The sequence below is a fragment of the Cervus canadensis genome, chromosome 5 (genome assembly GCF_019320065.1).
Source record: "Cervus canadensis isolate Bull #8, Minnesota chromosome 5, ASM1932006v1, whole genome shotgun sequence".
NCBI classification, from domain to species: Eukaryota; Metazoa; Chordata; class Mammalia; order Artiodactyla; family Cervidae; genus Cervus; species Cervus canadensis.
Window position 1 is genome coordinate 42,781,621 of NC_057390.1, and position 20,649 is coordinate 42,802,269.

General features: G+C 42.3%; 2 protein-coding genes across 8 annotated transcripts in view; both read right to left on the reverse strand.

The window, feature by feature from the left end:
• The window catches only part of CCDC138 (coiled-coil domain containing 138), a 29,108-nt gene extending 25,116 nt beyond the window's left edge, over positions 1-3,992 (reverse strand). For 2 of the 6 annotated variants that reach the window (XM_043468664.1, XM_043468669.1), the window contains exons 1-5: positions 3,879-3,992; positions 3,401-3,458; positions 2,938-3,054; positions 1,257-1,319; positions 334-456 (exon numbers count right to left, since the gene is read on the reverse strand). In XM_043468664.1, coding sequence (XP_043324599.1) covers positions 334-456; positions 1,257-1,319; positions 2,938-3,054; positions 3,401-3,458; positions 3,879-3,971 — 454 coding nt within the window. In that variant the 5' untranslated portion in view covers positions 3,972-3,992. Of the gene's footprint in view, positions 1-333; positions 462-1,256; positions 1,320-2,421; positions 3,055-3,400; positions 3,459-3,610; positions 3,660-3,878 lie in introns of those variants that run through there. The other 4 variants (XM_043468665.1, XM_043468668.1, XM_043468667.1 and 1 more) reach the window with 4 other exon arrangements.
• Positions 3,993-5,743: 1,751 nt separating this feature from the next.
• The window catches only part of RANBP2 (RAN binding protein 2), a 57,729-nt gene continuing 42,823 nt past the window's right edge, over positions 5,744-20,649 (reverse strand). The window contains exons 21-30 of one of the 2 annotated variants that reach the window (XM_043468670.1): positions 20,481-20,558; positions 18,290-18,460; positions 17,587-17,679; positions 17,111-17,289; positions 12,289-12,493; positions 11,352-11,453; positions 8,026-8,171; positions 7,061-7,334; positions 6,604-6,938; positions 5,744-6,255 (exon numbers count right to left, since the gene is read on the reverse strand). In XM_043468670.1, the coding sequence (XP_043324605.1) occupies positions 5,950-6,255; positions 6,604-6,938; positions 7,061-7,334; positions 8,026-8,171; positions 11,352-11,453; positions 12,289-12,493; positions 17,111-17,289; positions 17,587-17,679; positions 18,290-18,460; positions 20,481-20,558 (1,889 nt within the window). In that variant the 3' untranslated portion in view covers positions 5,744-5,949. The remainder of the gene's footprint in view (positions 6,256-6,603; positions 6,939-7,060; positions 7,335-8,025; positions 8,172-11,351; positions 11,454-12,288; positions 12,494-17,110; positions 17,290-17,586; positions 17,680-18,289; positions 18,461-20,480; positions 20,559-20,649) is intronic. The other variant, XM_043468671.1, reaches the window with a different exon arrangement.

A 20,649-nucleotide genomic window follows, 5' to 3' on the forward strand; every position in this document is an offset into this window, starting at 1 on the left:
TCAAACACGACTTAGCAACTAAACAATAATCACAATCCTACGTCCTAAGAAATACTGACAAGAAAAAGAACTGAAAAGATTATAATACTCATGAATTATTAAGTTATTCTGATAAACTTTGACAGTGTGAAATTCTACTGGAAAATCATGAAGTTTATTTTCCTCTTCTCCTTTAACTTAATGACAAGCACAGCAACCAGTTCATGGCTTAGCAACCAGGACAAAGAAATGCACACCTTGAAAACTAGGGTCACCACTATGGGGTAAGCTTTAGTGCCCTACTTGACAGAGCTGCTGTTTAAATGACTGTTCTGAAATGAGCATTTCTCTTACCTTTGTCTGTCTCTCTAAAGGACTGCTGGTTTATTTTGGAGGCACTGACTCTAGAGTCATTGCCGGTGAACTCTTCTTCTGTTTCTGGTTCTTTCAAATCTTGAAAAGAATCCAGTTCATCATCTAGGCTTTAAAAAAAAATCAATCACAGCATTCTGGAAGATTTCTACAGCCATTTAAAGAAGAGGAGACTGCTTCAAATATTAGCAGCATAGCAATTGAAAAAAAGTAACAAGTAAACATTTTTAAAAAAGGAAAAGGAAAAACTGCAAACTATCAGTCATGATGCTGAAAACTCACATGTGTGAACTTTCCCCACATTCAGACATGCTCAATTGCAAAGTACACCCTTCCTCCTGACCCCGTATTGCTGTGAGGTGGATCAAACAGGTGCTGTGTCTCTAATTCTTTTAACAACTACGAGAACGAGCATTGAAGGTGGGGAAACTGAATCTTAAGTTAAATAACTGACAGGGTAACTGACAGGTGACATAATGAGCAAAAGGTGAAGCAGAACTAGGATCCCAGATGTTCTCTCCAAAAAGATCATCTGAATGTTGGCATTTCCAGAGCCAGCTGTTCAAAGGGAATACACTACAAGTCACAAAAGATAAGTTAAATTTTTCGGGAATTCTTTGGCAGTTCAGTGGTTAGGACTCTGTGCTTTCACTGCCCAGGGCCCAAATTTAGTCCCTGGTCTGAGAACTAAGATCTCAGAAGCTTTGCAGCACTGCCATAAAGAAAGAAAAAGAAATTCTAGCAGACCCTTTAAAAACATAAAAAGACATGAAATTTTAACAGTGTATAATATTTAATCCAATATATCTAAAAGATAATCATTTTAACATACAATCAATATTAAAAATAAGATACTTTACATTCTTTTACCTATTTTGAAAATGCCTTGTTTATTTTTTACTTACAGCACAACTTAGTTGAGACGAGCCCCTTTTCAAGCACTCGACAGACACAGGTGCTGGGCAGCCCTGTAATTCCACACTAGATCACAACAAGGGACTGGTGGGAAAACTGTCCAAAGTTAAAACCTTTCACAGTTCTAAAGCTTCAACTTGAAACCATACCCAGACCATTTAAAGAAAATAAAACTATCAGTTCAATATAAGAAAATAATTTCCATGAACTTATAACTTCCCACAGTTTCCTTTCTCTATAATCAAACTTGGGACAGCAGGGAGATCAAACCAGTCAATCCTAAAGGAAATTATCTGAATATTCATTGGAAGGACTGATGCTGAAGCTGAAACTCCAATACTCTGGCCACCTGATGTGAAAAGCTGATACACTGGAAAAGACCCTGATGCTGGGAAAAACTGAGGGCAAGAGGAGAATGGAACAACAGAGGATGAGATGGTTGGATGGTATCACTGACTCAATGGAGATAAGCTTGAGCAAACTCAGGGAGATAATGATGGACAAAGCAGCCTGGGGTGCTGCAGTCCATGGGGTCGCAAAGAGTTGGACATGACTTAGCAACTGAACAACAAGCACAACATTAATCAAACTACCCATGTTTACATCTTTCTTTAAAAAATATTTATTTGGCTGTGTCGGATCTTAGTTGTGGTGTACGAAATCAGTTGCTCCACAGCATGTGGGATCTCAGTTCCCCAACCAGAGATCCAACCCACATTCCCTGCATTGTAAGGTGGATTCTTAACCACTGGACCACCAGGGAAGTCCCCTCACATCCATGTCCACACCTTGACTCCAGATCAACTAGATGACTCTGTGAGCACGAAAGGAGACCGCAGTGATGGTAATAACAGTGGTGCATCTGAATGCCCTTCTATGTACTGAACAGCATTCTAAGTGCCTCACATGGACTAATAATCAGAAAATGAAACAATGCAAGCTCCAAGGTATCAATCACAGTAACAACAGATATTTCAGGCGCAGTGTTTTTTTCCCTCTCCACAACCACCTCAACACTTCTCTTTATATATGTCCACATCTTTACAGTTTAACATCACTTCAAAATGCTTGTTTGCTTTTGATACCTTAGCACTTCTTTCTGCCACATATTTTTGGCATTAATAATATTCAGCTTAGAACTTTATTTCACCTTACCTTCCACTGGTTTTACCCAGAGTAAAAGCTCCTCCACAAAACTGCTGACCCTTCACAGCCCAGCAGCACATGGTGTAATATTCTGTAGGCCCCAACCCCAGGGCTGACCTCTTCCATCTCTCTCTGCCACCTAGGTATAGCACAGTGCTTACCACAGCAGGAGACACACAGGCGACACACCATACCGACTGCCGCTGAATAAACTTGTAGTCATTTTTATCTTAGTTCCTTATTAAAAAAAAATAAATAAGGGAGCAAGGCCTTCTTTTGGGTCCTGGATGAAGAGCTATCTATCCTGCAGTGTAAATAACCCTGCATTATATCTGCGAACAGGACGCTAGGCGTGTGGTTCCATCAGATGCTCAGGAACTAGCGCCCAGTCTTCTCCACCGCCCAGTGGGCTCCGGACCGCGGATGCCTTCTCCCACAGAAAGGCGCACACCAGGCAACCTCCGCCCCCCTTGGTTTCTCGATACCCGGGGGCGGGGGGGTGACCCCCAGCAGGACTCGGGGTACCTTGCCAGTTCACCGTGAGAACACCGCGGGGGGACACAGGGCGCCGCCTCCTCTCGTCAGAGAAACATCTCAACGTCGGACCGACTTTATCTCCACAGGAGAAGATGTCCAAATCCTCTGTGAACAGGAGGGAAGGCAGCCGAGGCGGCTCGGTAAGGTCCGGCACCGACCACCTCGTTCTCGGCGTGGGACACGAGCTTCCAGCAGACTGGCCTCCGAGCCGCTGGTCAAACAGCGTGTAGTTCATCGCCTCCCCCGTCCCCACCCCGCACGCGATCCCGGCATCGACCCGGTGCCGATGAGCCTGTTCCGCGTCGGAACCGAAAGACCCAGGCGGCAGGCCAAGTCCCTGAGGGCTCAACACAGTGCTTCTCCCTCTGATGAGCTCTAAGAATTGAATTCACATGATAAACTACCTACACCTGCGGCCTGCGGGGAACAAACAACCCAGCCGCCGCCCTACCTGGGGTGCGGGGAGGCCGCCGCCGCCGCTCCGCCACGTCCGGCCGCCGGCGCCCCGGCTGGAAGAGAGGATGGAGAGGTGACCGGGGAGGGTCAGTCCCCCGGCCCCTGTCCCCTCCGACTCCTGAAACCCCGGCCCCGCGCGGCGCCCCCTCTCGCCGCCCATCAGGCACGCCGGGCCCCCGCACAGGAGCGGCCCCCGCGGACCCACCGGGCACCTTGGGGCACCGGGCCAAAGCACCTGCGGCGTGAAACCGGCTCGGACTCACCGCCCAGCGCCGGGACTGACGCAACTCAGATCCTCACCCAAGTCTACGCGAACGCCTGAGCGCGTTCCCGTGGTGACGCGCATCGATCCTCTGACGCGCGTGCCCGCCGGGAGCCCGCTCCCAGCCCGCCGCCGTCAGGGGTCCCGCCTCGCGCCCACGCTCCAACCCGCATATCCGGCGACCCGCGAACCTGGCAGGGCCGGGCCTCACCTCGCCGAGGCAGCCGCCCCTCAGGCCGTAGCGGCTTTTGAGGCGCTCCACCACCAGATCTTGCCCCGGCGGCTTCACGACCCTCGGCTCCATGGCCACGACCGACGTCGTCTCCTTGGCAACAGCGCGCGGCGGGGCGGGGCTGCGCGGAGAATATGCGCCGTGACGCACGACATGCCCCGCCCCCGGCAGGGACCCTGACTTGAGTTTCGTGGGGAACAGAGCTCGGACTAGTGGAGGGGCGGGCGTTGCGGATGCGTGTTACGACGCGCGTACACCCGGGCTCCCGCATGCCGTCGGCGCGAACGCGGTTGGGCCCGGTTGCGGGCGTCTGTACGTGTTTGTGGCCCGTGGGGGCAAGATGCGAGCTGGCGCGCGGGGTCATCGTTTCCTTTCCTTCCTGAGGGGCGCGGGCGTTCCGCTGGGGTCGGGTCGAGGCGCCATCCGGGTGCATCTTTCTCATACGCAGCTCAGACTTGTCCTGGCTGGAGAAGTTGGTTTCGGCCTGAGCATTCGTTTCCAAACCTGGGTCCACAGCTGTAATGGTTCAGGGCGCCTCGGAGTCCCCCGTAGCCCAGAAGCCCCCAGGCACCTGCTGTCACCCGGGACGCGCCCCGAAACCACGGAGAAGCGGAGCCCTCAGGACCGGCGCGCACGCACCGTCCCCCCCGCCCCACCAGCCCCGCAAAACACACACACACACACACACACACACACACACACACACAGTCGCGCACGCACCGTCCCCCCCGCCCCACCAGCCCCGCAACACACACACACACACAGTCGGGGGTCAGGGAGTCCACCGCGCCCCGCACGCGGACCCCACCTCGGGCGTTGAGCAGGTGCTGGCCCAGGACAGCCTGTCTCCAGACCCCAAACAGCGCGAGACAGCCCTGCAGTCCCAGCATACCGCTCCGGCAGGGCCTGCGACGTGCACAACGTGCTCGGGGGACTCCAAGGTCCTACACTGAGTAGGCTGACGAGAGCGTCCCCCTTGTCCAACTTTTTCCACTAGCCATTTCCAAGTAAGTGTTCAGTATATACCCCCCTTGAAAACAGTTCTTTCCTTGGGAGCTCTGGTAATTAGGGGGCAGTCTGAGTTTACAGATATTTAATTATTCTCTCTTTGGTTCCAGAATGAACAAACGATTAGATGCACAAGTAATGAATTTTTTAAATATCATGGCTGTTAACAATTGTCACTTTATTTTTGCTACAAAATTCACCAGAAAAAGGTACTGCAACAATCTAGTATAAAGCAAATTTTTAACCAAAGAACATGGTATAGACCTGTTTAAAATACTCATACTTTATCACAATAACTGCAAGGAAAAATTCAAGTTCTATCAGAACCAATGCAGTTTGAGGTAGTAGAAACAGATGACAGAAAGGTTTTTTAAAAAATCTAATTACTCAACTTAAAATGTAAAAATTAATTTAATACCGTTGAAAGGGCACAGGAAGCTACATATCATTTTAAGGAAAGAAGGTACTCTGCTTAAAAGATAATTTAACTATACAGGAGGTGCAAGAATTTATAGAAGAGCACTTTGGTTAAGTCTCTGCCCTTTGTGGCTCTACCCATTTACAAGTGAATCTCTATTCATAACTGAACACACCAATAGTTAAAATTACCAAATATAGTCCAAATCTGAAATAAAAATTATCCAAGTCATGGTCCCTTTATTCAAATAGTAAGTATATCCATGCAGGAAGTCGTAATATCTTAAAAGGAACTAAAATTAAATTGCATATATCATATTCTTTCAATAGTTTGAGAAGGTCTATTGCTTTTAACAAGATTAGTATTCCATTTTAATACAAATATGTCAGGAGTACATAAACACAAGTACACCTGAAAATACACCAGTGTTTAAACTTTTATTTCACACCATGCAAGGTCAATTATAACACATTAGAAAGTGACAACAGCTATAAGCTGCAATTTTACATTTGTACATTGGAAACGTCAATTTTCAAAAGCTGAACATAATTACCATGTTGTCAAAACAGCTAGGCCTCAATTCAACTTTTATACAGGTAAAATTTACTATGGAAAACAATGATTTTATATCTGTCCACATTCTGTGATGATAATTCTTCGACTAACAGACCCTTGAGGAGAACCAAATGATTCAATCTTTTTCACAGTATCCATACCATCTTTAACAAACCCAAATACTACATGCTTAAAGTCCAAATGTTCTGCTTTTTTCAGCATTATGAAAAATTGAGAATTATTGGTGTTCTGGCCTCGACTGGCCATCGATAGTAAACCAGGACCTATATGTTTCACATCAAAATTTTCATCTTCAAATTTATCTCCATAAATGGACCGTCCTCCTGTTCCATCATGTTTTGTGATATCTCCTCCCTGAAAAAAAGATTTCAATTAATAGGAATCCCAAATAAAACATTAAAATACATACAGAACTAACCACTGAAGGGTAGGTCCTAAATACCCAGCTTCTCTGAGAATGTAGTTTGAAAACTAAGAAATCTGTGAAAGGAAACAAAAATGAAAAGATCTTTTCCCACCCTTAATTTCTATCAGGTTCAAGGCATTAGAAATATGAACCCTTTTAGGCTGCAAGTTCTTGTGGGGATAGAAGCTGGAGGTGTGGAAAAGCTAAAGTCTACAATTACAGGTAAGGAAAAACACTCAGATTTCCCACACTCACACTTGTCTAGACCCTGTTGTGATGCACACTTAAAGACTTACTTGGCAAACAAAATCTGGAATCACCCTGTGGAATATGGAGCTCTTGAAACCAAAGCCCTTCTCTCCAGTGCACAGTGCTCTGAAGTTCTCAGCAGTTTTAGGAACAATGTTTGAAAATAATTCCATGGTTATACGTCCCAGGGGCTCATCATCTGCACAAATGTCAAAAAACACCACAGGATTTGTCTCCTTTGAGAACTCTGCTGTCAATGATAACTGTCCTTTCTGGGGTTTCAATAAATTCTGTTGACATTCTTCAAATTTTTTCTTGAAACAATCAGCCATTTCTTTAGTTTTAAATCTCACTGCAAGCTGTTCCACTTTGGCTTCTCCATCTGTTAAACAACACACACAGTGACCTCAGTGTTAAAATAACTGTTAAAAAATTGTTTTATATATTTGTTGTCAATGTAGAAAAGTAAAAAAACTAGAAAGTATCACTGAGTGCAGAGCTCACCAGCATAATCTGAGGCAGTCCAAACTAAAGCGTTGTTGGAAACATTCAAGGGTTTCAGTTCCATCGTCTTGGTGATGACGTGGTTCGCACACACTTTGAACACCTGGTCTCTTCTCATCAGAATCCGATAGTAATTCTTCACAGTGTGCCAGAGGATCTTCATGTCTCCAACCCCACGCTCCTTCCACTGACTGGCCTCTCGATCCCACCTGTAAAGTTTGGCTCTCTCTTTAAATAAAATTTCTTCATCTTCTTCTCCAGATTTTACTTCTACCTGTGACAGGAGATGAAATTACCTATAAGCTGCTACTTATAACATACTCATAACAAATTCCAAAGATCCAAATTCCTTAACACACTGACATGAACAGAATTTGAAAAGAGTTAACATCCTAGGGTTACTAATACAGCAGATTTGGATGAGGCAGGAAAGATTTGTCATTAAATGTTCTCTTTGTACTTATTAACATTCTTCCTCTTTTTGGAAGTCAAATACAATCTTTTACAGGAGAGAAGAGGTTTAAAAAAAAATCTTGTTCTTCGAGAAAAATACTATCTACTGATTGAGGCTGAAACTGATAAAAATAATTTGCCTAAAATAACATTCTTGTCTAGAAAAAGTACAATATACTTTTTATTGAAAGGACTGTGGCAAATGTGAGCTTAAATGGGTTTTTAATTTTTTGCCCCTTCAATTATGTTATTAAAAACTAACAGGAAAAAATAAATTCTTCCCAACAATTTCACACAGAATTTACCAAATAACATTTGTATGTAAATTTTTTTACAAGGACGATTTACATTTTAAGATTGAACTTGCAATAAAAAGCTTCCATTTGCAACAGTCAATGTTCTCAAAGAAGTTGGTCAAACAAAGGTCAGCCCTACAAATCAAGCCCATGTCAAGTTTTAAGTTTTAAAATGTGAAGTTAGTTAGTATAAGGTTTTTACTCTTTAATATTTACCTCTGGTAGTGACACTATTGGTTCAAAATGGATATCTTCATTATGAACTACCTCTTCATCACTACCATCTTCAGCTTCGCCAACTTTACTGGTTGACTGTGATCCAAACACCGCTGCTCCAGTATTTGCCCACTGGAAATTTTTATCTGATGAATAAATTAGGATATTTAAACAGTGATATCTATTTTAATAAGCTTTTAATTCCCATTAGAGTACTTTATGAATGAATCTAATTTCCAACGATGTGACAGACTTCTAATTAAAATGCTTAAAACTGTATTCTGGCAAGTTAAGCTTAAGCGGTGAGCACAAAGGATGTGTAGTAACATTTATGCCTGGGTGTACAGACAGGGTTGTCTAAGCCTTAGGTCTTCGTGACACTGAACTTTCAGTAATGAAGCAGGTTCTTCATTCAAAGTACATCCTTTGAAACCTGAAAACCCAGCTCAGCTCCAAGGGTAGTTTATTTCATAAAACATTCTATCACATGAAAAAAGTAACTTTATTGCCTAAAAATGTTCTCCAAGAGGCCAAATCTGCTACTTTCAAAGCAGATTGAATACAAGTTGGTAACTTCTCCACCTCAGCTCTCTTCTAAGGTAACTGGAGTGAGAGCTTCAACTTCTTGCCCAGGTGGCACTGGTGGCCCCAGGAGCAGCTCACTGATGCCACCCCCACCCACCCTCTCTCAAGCAACACCAGGCTTAATGGGTGAAAAGGCTCCCCACTCCTATGCAGAGGAACAAAGACTTTTCTCTCCCTCAAACCCTAGAGAAGGTGAACACTAAATGCTGTTTTTTCCACATCTCAACTGTGACAACCCAGCCTGCTAATATTAATACATTCCCCACTATCTTAGAGGAAAGAAACCTCTCAACTCTTCATCACTTTGCTGACTGACAAACCACTGCTCTCTAATCCTACATCTGATACAAAAACTCGGGGAGAAGGCAAAAATTGTCACATATCAGTTAAAAACTCAGCACCTTGAACAAAGAACAAAATGAGTGTCTAATGGAACAGTAAATTCTTCTAAGACAGGTTTATGGGGAGAAAAAAAAAAACAGGGAAAAAAAAAAGTCTTACAAATAAATAGCAAACGAATGCTGAAACAAAAGCACCATCCCAGATTGTGTGGGGGCTTCCTGAGGATAGTAAGCACAGACCTAGTTGATTCACAGGTGTAGGGCTCGAAAAGAACTTAATTCAGGAACTCCCAAGCAGAAAAAAATTTTCAGTTATCCCAATACCCTGAGACGTACGGCAGAAAATCTCAAAATTCCTCTAAAGCAATGGTTCTTAACATTGGGTGCATATTAAAATCACACCAACAGCTCCTATGAAACACCAGTGCCTGGGTCCCACACCTAGAGCCCAACATAACCTATCAAGTGTTCCACCCCTCCCCAAACTTTAAAAAGCTCCCAGGAATTCTAATATGAAGCAGAGAATTGAAAACCACTGCTTTAAAGGGGCAGGAAAAAGAATTTATTCAGTAAAAGTATAAAGATAAGTCTGTCAGTAATCAACAACTGTATTCTAGGCAGCAATACCTAGGATGCTTCCACTCTGGGTTTAATGGAAACATTACAAAATCCCAAGGAAATATGATAAAATGTCAGTCAGAGGCACAGGGAAGCAGCAGATAAACAGCTGTTTCTTATTTTCTCTTAGGAGTTTCCGTATGAGATATTACAGAAAAGACACGGAGTGACTGGCAGACCTGTGTGAAGATGACTTTCAGGAGAAACAGAGAGAAAAGGAACAAAAGAAAGTGAAACAAAAATAAAATCAACAGATGAAGAAAAAGCAATCACCACAGAAATAACACATAATAGAAGAGGAGAAAGAAAAGACTCCTCTGGGCTTAAAACCAACCAAAACAAAAAGTTTAAGATCAAAAAGGTCCACACAAGGTCAGAAATATGTTTAAGAAACAAAAAATCATTCTGATGAAACTGACCTTTAAAAAAAAAAATTAACACCTACAAGCTCTTAATCAAAGGCTAAAGTATTAAAAATTTACAAGTGTGAAAACTCTCCCATGAAAATATATGAAATGGGTTCCAGGGGATCTACAGTTTCAAAATACTATTCTATGCTTATATTATTAGCACAATATAAATTAAAGTAGACATTCAATACACAAGAAAACTAATCATAATTTAAAGGAAAGTAATGACAAATCTGGAGATAAATTAAAAAACAAAAGGAGAACTGATAAAACCAAAAGCTACTTCTTTGAAAAGATAAAGCACAAATTCCTAAAAAGCACAGATCTAAGGACACAAACTAAAAGGTGTAGCTTGAAAAAAAGAGCTTGGTGGATAATATCACTGAATCAGCAGGTAACTCAGGGCAAGCTTCCCACACAGATCTGGAGCTGTCCTATGTCAACTTTACTGCACAACACTGACAGAGTATCAAGCAACCTGACACATCAGCGTTTATTTGGCTGTTCATTGGTGGATAATTGTACCCACTCTATTGCTGTATTTGCTGACCTATTATCCTGTGACTTCAAGCTACTAAATAAATTAAAAATAAAGCAATGTGACTTCAATGAAGCTATGAATGCCAAAGTAACACAATATCTGAAGGTAATTTCTTAAAGCTTTATATATGTTTCTGTAAACGATGGAACTGTGAAACAAGTAAAATATGTGAGATGGAATAACACTATTTTGAATTAATCATGTAAGTATATATCTTCAATAAAATTTATTCCACAGATTAAGCATCAATTCAATTTAGGTGATGCTATAATTTGTTATATGAAAGATATTTAAGAATAGGAAAATACAGTATGCCATAAAACAAGGAAAAGGATTACTTTCTACAGATGATACCAAAACAGACCAAAACTAGAAAAACCACTGGAAAAGATGGGAAAGCTCACCAGTTATAAATTAGCACAACCCTTATATGAAAAAATACAATCAAGGATAATGCAAAAATAGAAAACTTCAAAGTCATCTCCTTAAAAATTACAGATGCACATCTTGAAATATTAGCAAATCAAAAGTGTAACTAGAAGAACAATCCCAAAGTTGCTCCAAAACTGGAGGGAGGGTTCTGCATTTCAGGATGGGCAAGACTAGCACAAGTTACAATGAATTAAGAGAAAATTCTCATGGTTATATTAATAATAGTAAAAGTAATAGTAAAATAGAAGCCCTTCCTTTAAAAAAACACTAGACATCTGGAGGGAAGGGCCAGGAAAGACATGGCCAGGTGAGCAACAACCGTGCAACAAAGGACTCACCCTCCAGGGGTGCCCACTTCTGTAACACAGTCACTGAAGCCTCCTCTTCTCCTAATCTTACCTTTGGATCCAAAAGCAAAATCCCCAGAGTTACTGGAAGCCAAGTCCGCAAATGACAGCCCTGTGCCACTTCCGAATCCAAATGCAACTGTTTTGCTTTCCACTGGCAAAAGGGAAAGAGCAATTTAATATTTCATTTAACATATGTCGAACATCAAAGATTTACCCAGGACCCAAAGGGAAGGGGTGTATGTGTATATGCTGGGAAGGGGGTAGGACCTGCTATACTACTGATGCAGTGGGGTGGAGTAAGGAGTATTTTTAATCTAGTTATTTCTCTGAAGAAAACTTACAAGTTTACAGGTACTATTCTCAATGAACAATACACCAGAAGCAGCATGTTCAAAATCATTTTTAAAAAATGAGATGTAGATCTATACTAAGTCAGACACAGAGCTACACAGCTTCTGCTTCACATGGTCTAGTATCATCTAAACAAACATTCATTCCAAGAAGGATTTCAGGAAATATCTATGTAAAGATTCTGTGTTCGCTAAGAGAATTGAATTCTCTCATGCCCCTTTGTGAAGAAGGCCAATGGCAACCCATTCCAGTACTCTTGCCTGGAAAATCCCATGGACGGAGGAGCCTGGTAGGCTGCAGTCCATGGGGTCGCTGAGAATCAAACATGACTGAGCGACTTCACTTTCACTTTTCACTTTCATGCATTGGAGAAGGAAATGGCAACCCACTCCAGTATTCTTGCCTGGAGAATCCCAGGGACGGGGGTGCCTGGTGGGCTGCCATCTATGGGGTCGCACAGAGTCGGACACAACTGAAGTGACTTAGCAGCAGCAGCAACATGCCTCTTTGTACATCTCAGTTTAAGAAAGGGAATTCCTGGATGTACATTTGAAAGTATCATCTCAGAACCACAGGTGTACCTTATCCAGAAATTCATGCCTACAAGGTTGCTATAAACATACACCAAATTTTACCTTGGCTTGTAGAATCTCCATCATTTTCCTTTCTAGTAGATAAATCCACAGGTTTGTCAACAGTTCCAGAAGAAACTGATGGTGAACTAACAGATTTGGTAGTAAACTCTGGCTCTTCAGATTTACACGAAAATGGCACAGTCACTTTAGTGTCATCTGTACACATACCATCGGCTGAGCTAGCTATGTTCTTGTCCTGGGATTTCTGCAAAGAGAAAATAGCAAATAACTATGCCATTAAATACTGAGTGACAAAAAGGATCACATACTCTTATTGTACAATAAGCAGATGACATGGAGTTCTGGACAAAGTGGAGTAAGCATACTTTTCTCTCCACCATGTTACTGCACCTCCAGTCTCTCTGGCACCTGCAACTCAACTACACTGAAAAGGACAAAGCGAGCAGAAGTTGCTGGGAAGTGGATGGGAGCAGGAGGACCAAGAATCTTGAGACATGAAGCAATGTGAAGTCTACCAGAGAGGAACACTGGCTGAGATGCATGAGGCAGTCAGGTCTGGGGATGAGACCATGAATACCTCAGCCTCCAGGGGCCAGCCCATCCAGGTCCACAAGCCACAGCAGGAACCCGAAGAGGCACTGGCCTGAGCCAACTGCCCCCCGTAGTTGCTCCTGCTGGTGCTGAGCCACGAGCCCTGGCACATGCTGCTGGGGTGCTGCCAGCAAGGATGCAGGAACTGGGTCCTGGGGCCCATCGTTCAAGCGGCCCACCCCCAGCCAACATGGCCAGTCCCTGCCTCGGGGGCCATCTCTGCAAGGACTGAGAGCACACAACCTCCTCTGAAACCCCACCCTAGGGCAAAGATGGCTTCTGGAAATGGATGGTGCTGAGCCAGAGGATGGCTAGGCAGAGAAGAAGAAAAAGAGAGGTTATGACTGGGCCCCCTCGCTGACCTGCTTCCTACTGCTTACAGGGTCGTCCCAACAAAAGAGTACTGAACCTGAGTGAAAGGGTTTCTAGTTGGAGCTGCTGGACAGCATCAAGAGATTTTTTCTCTGACTGTCCCCTCATTATGGCATGTGGTCCCCAGGTATAAAAACAACTGGAGAGACAGGCAAAGTGACATCAGAAATCCTGGCCTTACCAAATCCACTTTTAATCAAGACCATAAAATATGTCCTCTGAAGAAGACATATTTACGGTAAACTTCTGTGTTTCACTTAGGAGAAAAAAAGCCTCTCAAGCTCTGAGGGAGTCTGATAGTAAGAACCTGGTGAGTCTTCTCCTGCCCCCACACATCAACCCACATCCCAGCAGGGGTACAGAGCTGTCCAAGAAACTGGGGCTGCCAACAGCACAGATAGAAAAGCATCCAAGAAGAGTTGGCTCTCTTTGGCCAGGGATGGGGAATGTCATGAAATGATCTGTTGAAAGATCAGACAAACTCTGAAAAGCTTCTAACAATGTTCCAAGAGGTAAAGACAAATATGCTTAAGACAAATGAAAAGAGAGTTGTCAGGCAAACAAATATAAACCATAAAAGAAAATCCAACAGGAATTTAGAATTGAAAAATACAACAGAAATTAAAAAACCACAGAATGCCCCATCGAACTGCAGCAGCATACATTCCTCTCAAGTGCATATGGAACACTTAAGACAGACCATGTTCTAGGCTAGAGAACAAACCTCAGCAAATTCAAGAGAACGGAAATCATACAAAGTATACGCTCAGTCCATAATGGAATTAAACTAACATTCACTACAGAAATACAGCTAGGAAAAAAATCTCCAAATATCTGGAGATTAAGCATTACATTTTTAATAAACAGGTTGAAGTCTCTGGACAAATTAACAGAGTCCATCAACACTGATCCATGGACATTAAACAGGCAATACATTTTAATGACCTTCTCAACTCCAGGAACACTATTTTGCCCACAAATGTGATAATGCAGATGAAATGGACCAATCAATTCCTCAAAAAAAGTAAACTGATAGAAGAAACAGATAAAATGAATTGGCCTATATTTATTAGAGAAAATGTATTATCAATTAATATATCCTTGCAAAAAAAAAAAAAAGTACCTGGCCTGGTGGTTTCAGTGGTAAGTTCTATCAAATATTTAAGAAAGAAATATCACTAATTCCTACAGTGTTCCAGAAAACAAGCAGATGGAACACTCCCTAACAGAGTACATGCAACAAAAACTGACAGGAGAAGCAGATTTGCTGGGCAACACTCCTGTCAATAATCAACATAACAAGCAGATGAAAAATTAGCAACGATACACTGGACTTGGACAATACAGCATCAACTGATTTGATCTATTTAAAAACCTGCTTTCCATGCAAAACAAAAATTACATTCTTCTCAAGTGTACAATGAGCACCCACTGAAACAGTCATCAAGAATTCTGTAAGAACTGAAATTATTCAAAATATGTTTATAGACAACAATGGAATTACACTATAAATCAGTAACAATGACATCTGGAAAACCGAATATTCAGAAGAAACATACTTTTATCCAATGCATTTGTCAAAAAGAACATCTCAAGGAAAATTAATAGTTTGAACTGAATGAAAGTGAAAATATCACATATTAAGACTTGTAAGATAGAGCTAAACAGCTCTTAGAGGAACTTAAAATGTTTATTAGAAGCGAACTGTCTTAAATCAGTTAATGTAAGCTTCCACTTAAACTAGAAACTAGAAAGAGCAAAATAAAACAACATTCTTCAAGGATTAATGACAGAAAATGTACAATGTCCGGAATACCAGCTGGTGGCAGAAAGGAATGGACTATCACTACACACAGTGACTGGGCCACATCTCAGAGGCACTGTGCTGAGTGAGAAAAGTTCATATCAGAGCTTACATGCTGTATGAGTCCATTCATGCCAGTCTGGAAAAGGCAGAAACAGAAGCAGATCAGTGGCTGCAGAGGTTCTGGGTGGGGAGGGATCTGAACTGAAAGAGACAGTAGGAAGGAATTCTTTGGGGTCTGGAACTATTCTGTATGCTGCCTACGGTGGGGATTACAAGAACTCAGGCATGTGTAAGAACTCACAGAAAACATACACACAACAAAAAGTGAATTTTACTTATGAACTTGAAAAATACAAATGAAAAAAGTCATTATTTCTTAATGACTGAAACAAAAGGAAACGATAGTCCACTCTGTTTGTGTCAAATGATTTAGGCTATCACAGTAGTATTATTTATTATAGCCAAAAAGAAGAAACAACCCAAATGGGCATTAAACACATGAATGGATAAATAAAATGTGATAAATTCATACACTGGAATGTTATTTGGCCATTAAAGGACCAAGTACAGATAAATGTACATCTACATCCATCCACAGAACATTTTAGTTTAATGGCTGTTAGTTCTCTGTTTCACCTCTGTCTATCAAAGTGCACTCTCCTCCAAAATTACAATTCACTGAAACAATTTTTTTTCCCACCCTTATAATGACTTACCACATTTAGTTTCTGTGGCAAAAGGAGCCCCTAGGATTTTTATTTAAAGAATATTGTGTTACAGGATATTTTACAAAAAGGTTTTAACTTATAACAATGTTAACACAACAGTCACTCAAATAAGATATTTTAATAGCTATGAACAGCACAGTACACTGACAAAAGACACTGAGTCCTGTGTACACTACAAGTAGGAAAAGAATAAACACTATACAACTCAGCATGTGCATCAGCGCTGAGATTACTTCTCAGTTCTATTTTTAAGGCTTGAAATACATTAAAAAATATAAGTTTATTTTTCAGTTTTGCACAAAGAAAAGTGAAGCCATATGTAACTGCACTGTTCACTTAGTATGACTGGACTGCATCTGCCAAGTGAATGACCGCATGCCAATGCCTCCAGCAGCAGTGATTAGAGGTGACTGACAGAAACCACACACTGCACTGCCACTGAGACAGGGAAACGGCCCAGTGACGGAAATACACTTCGGATTCAGCACAGCTGAATGTAGAAACTTTAAATAGTACTTCCATAAATAAACCTATCTGGTTATAAATGAGGGAGGGCTGTGTCTACGTTAGCTCTTGTGCACTGACGAACAAGTTTACACCTACAAAAGAGCCGGCACAGCCTTGGTGGACAGCTGAGAGAGCAGTCTGGCTACTCCTCAGGGTCAAACGGACAGTGAAGGGCAGTAGTCTTCCACAGATCAGGATGCATGCTGGCCATCTCACTCTCTTCTCATGTATCCGTTAAAGAAAACACTGCATTCCCAACTCCAGGACCTACTTTATTTTTACCATATTTCCAACAAGTTTTAAAAAAGTATTTCTTGAGGAGCAAGGAACCATTCTGATTATGTCAATATTGTAAACAATTATAAACGACTAGCGTTCTAGTTTCTGTGGAACACAAATTCAGACACCAAGGTGCTGAGAACTATTAAAATGACTATACTTGAACTAAGAAAGTAGTCAAATCATGAGCTTACAAAAAGCAAAGTATACAGATCATGGAAACTAGGCTTCAAATGCTATTTCCTATCCACTCTGCCCACTCCAGAATCATGTAACAGGCACAAAAAGTGAAGCACTTAATTCTGTTCTTGGTATGGCAGTAGACCTTGTCAGGGACATCAGCATTGTCCTTGCTACCACCCCAACTTCTCAAACCCAGCACATACGCAGCAGTGATGGGTGGGCCTTCTGGTCCTCTGCCCAGAAGACAGTTCCTCATCCTCTAGCCAGAGCTGACCGAGGCGCCCACCCACTTGCCAGATGCACCCTACTGTTACCATGTGCTAAGTAAGAACACTCTAGTTTATTGCATCAACAAAGGCGACTGAGCCAGAAGGAATGCCAGAGACAGTCTTACTTGTGCCTCCTGCACTTTCTGAAGCTCTGACTGAAAGTCTTCCACATTTCCATTGTCCTCATCAGTGTCACTGCAGACACCACAAAAAAACGTAGGCGGAAGCTTCAGAGTGTCTGCTTTTGCCTTCTCTTCAACTGTTGGCTTCTTTTCCCAAACAATAACACATTCTTTCTCATTATCTGAAAATCCAGGCAATGCAAACAAAGGAAAGTTAAGATAAAAGTAGATGAAGCCCAACCAACTCCACAATAATGGCCCACAATGTCACCTACATATTAAAGACCCAAACAATAATACCCTGGATGCTAATGGAGAACTAGCACCACCAGAAGTGATATTTTCCCTTCACATTATTTTTAAATATTTTAAATCACCAAGGCAAAACTGGAATTCACCAATGTAAGCAGATTGGGAGATTCCCTTAAACAGAAGATTTTTAAAAAACACTTTAAATTACTTGTTTTAATGTTACATACCTGCTAGATTTTCTTCTGACAGTCTACATGTTTCTGAGTCATCCAGATACAGTTTTCCATTGAGTTTCTTGACAGCTGTGTCGAAATCTTCATCTTAAAGTATAATTTATTAAATAAAAGAAATCGCAGTAACTTTCAGGAGATTTCCCAGTCAGGAATCTAAGAAAATTATCTGCAACTGCCCATCCACTCTCCTTTACTCCCTACATCCAAATAGCAACCATTTTCCTGATTCTGCACCCAAATGCCTAGTCTAAGCTGCTCTGGCATTTTGGGGCTCTGAATGCCTTTCTCCAGTTCCTACAATCCAGTCCTCTAAATCACTGCCCAAATGTCCTACCGAAATTATTTTGAGCCCGTAAGCCCCTGCCTGAGAACTCAGATGGGGTCCACAGAGCTTTCCTACTCAGACCCCATTCTTGCTGCATGGCTCAGCCACCCCTCTGAGACTCCGGGGAAATCAGAACTGCTTTCAGTCCCCTCAGAACACCTGCCCTGTTCACAGCAAACACCGGGGGAATGCGAACACACGAAGGCAGCTCTTCTAACCATGACATCCACTGACTGTTCACACACATTTAGAATCAACATGGACCTGCACCACCAGCAGGGGTGGGGGCTCCAGGAGACTTAAAGTAACTTCATGAGCCTCGTTCACTTCGACGAGCATGAACAGAATGCTCTACAGCAACAAGAGACTCACCGTCTTCCTCCTCTTCGCTGACGTAGTCTGGCCTGTTCTTATAGCAGAAAAATGTGGGGGGAAGCTGAAGTCTGCTTGCAAGAGCTCTTTGCTCAGGGGTCGGGGTTAGCTCATACACAATGAGAACATCATCATCAGAGGGAAGATCCTCAGGTTTTTTCCTCTCTTCCACTACAAGACAAGTCAGAAAGACTGATAAAGACAAGGTGGTAGGTAATTAATACCAATATTGTAAGTAAAATAAAAATCCTGGAACTTCATTTTTAGGTTAAAATAGCATGCTGATGAAAACACACATTCTGATGTGGACACAGCTCATAATAACTGTGAGAGTTAGAAGCCTGAGGAAATGTTCTAATAACCTTAATAACCAGGAAAGAAATCCATTCTACTTTCAGTAACTAACCACTGAAGAAAATACTACTGATGGCTATAAATTTAAAAGGTATTTTAAGAGTGCTGCCATAACCATACTTGGCATACTAAATGGTTTAGCAAAATATCCATGCATTTGCAACAACTGAAAAAAATTAAAGAAATCATGAGCAAATATTAGTATAAATACAAAACTAACTCAAAGCCAGTACCAATGAGACCCTACAAAGAAAGCTAACAACTGCCAAGGCCGGTGAGTGATTAGAATTACATCCACTTTCCTGTATTTCCAAGCATGATAACATTAAATTAAACCTTTTACCCCCTGGGTAAATCATACTGTAAGCATCTAAGACAACATCTGTTTGCTGAAGAACCACAACCACCACCACCACCAAAAAGGCAAAAGATGGGGAGAAAAGGAACTCTTCACACAATAGGTCGTGGTCTATAAGAAAGGACTTCTAACAGAGCAAGCAAAGTCATGGAGTGTGGCTGTGAAGCACTGCAAGTGCAACAGTCCAAAGTGAGATGTACTCCAAGTGGGAAAACACACACAGGGTTTTGAACATGTGGAAAAAAGAAAGGGGGATAATCTCATTTTTCATACTGATCAGAAATTGAAATGGTACTCTGGATGTAATGGGCTAAGTTGAATAGATTATTAAATTTAACTTCATCTGTTTCTCTTATTCCACCTGTTTCCTTTTATTTTCAAACACTGTTACTAGAAATTTTTAAATTACATATACTGGTCGTATTTTATTTCTACTGGATGATGCTGATCCAGAAAACAGCTCTTTTAAATGCTGAACCAGCCTTTCACTCTCCCTCCTTTGTTACAAAAACTGAGCATCAGTTCTTGACCAGGCCCCATGAGAGGACACTGTGAGACAGACTCCTGTTAATGAGATGGCCTCCTTGGGCCTCCGTCTCCTCAAGTCCCCATCTCTTAAGGTCCTGTGAAATCAGGATGTTCTCGCACCTGAGAACCGGGCTGTGTCCCGCAGCAGCACGTCAGTGCATTTGCTCCCAGACCAGGGCTCTTTGGCTAGGGTCCACAGAGTCTGTGCACGAGTATGTACCATTCACTCACACACACACACACACACACACACACACACAAAGGCCACACAACTTTTCAAAGACTGCATCCTTAATCATAAATGTTAAGAGCTGCTGCAGTTAGGAGCACAACCTGTGTACTTTACAACTGAGCTCCTAGAAATCATAGGTGGTCACTTGATTACTGCAGCTGTCTGGCATCCGAAACACAGCTGCCCTTCTGGGGGTGAGTCTTGGTCTCCACAGCCTGCTCCTGAGGGTCTCTCACAGAGCGCACTGCTGAGTCCTCCACTCCACTCCACTCCAGCATGACTCCACAAGGGGCCTGCTCTAACTGGGAATAGCGAGACACGGGGGAGCTCTTCCAATAGGGCAGACTTCCACACACAGGATCTTTGTCAACCAGGGAGCCTAGGTTCCCTGTGGTCCACATGCTGCTGCTACCGTGTCTGGACAAAGGCAGACAGTGATGGTTAGGTGACACACAGGTCTTCACTAATCACAGGAGAAAATGATGATGTACAAAACAGACATGGTAAAGACCACACAGATCCACCTCGAAACAACGGAGTACAACATGTGAGAAAACATGACATCCAAGTAGGAGAGCAGTGTTATGGGGTCACGAAAGCCTTGTCACATGCACACTGCAGCATCAGGCACTTGATCTCATACAGCCAGTTACACTGCTGAGCACCAGCAGCTGCTGACAAGCGGACACCCTAGCATACTGCCAGTGCCAGCTCTGTACCTCTGTTCTCAGGCTGGGAGGAAGGGGTGCTGGTCCAAAAAGCCATTGGATTAGATTTAAAAAGGCTAAAATTAAATCCTAGAAAATAAAGAGTATTTCATTTTTGAACATTTTGAGAATTAAAATGAATGTAATTTTAAAATATAAAAGCCAGATTCAGTCCATTTAC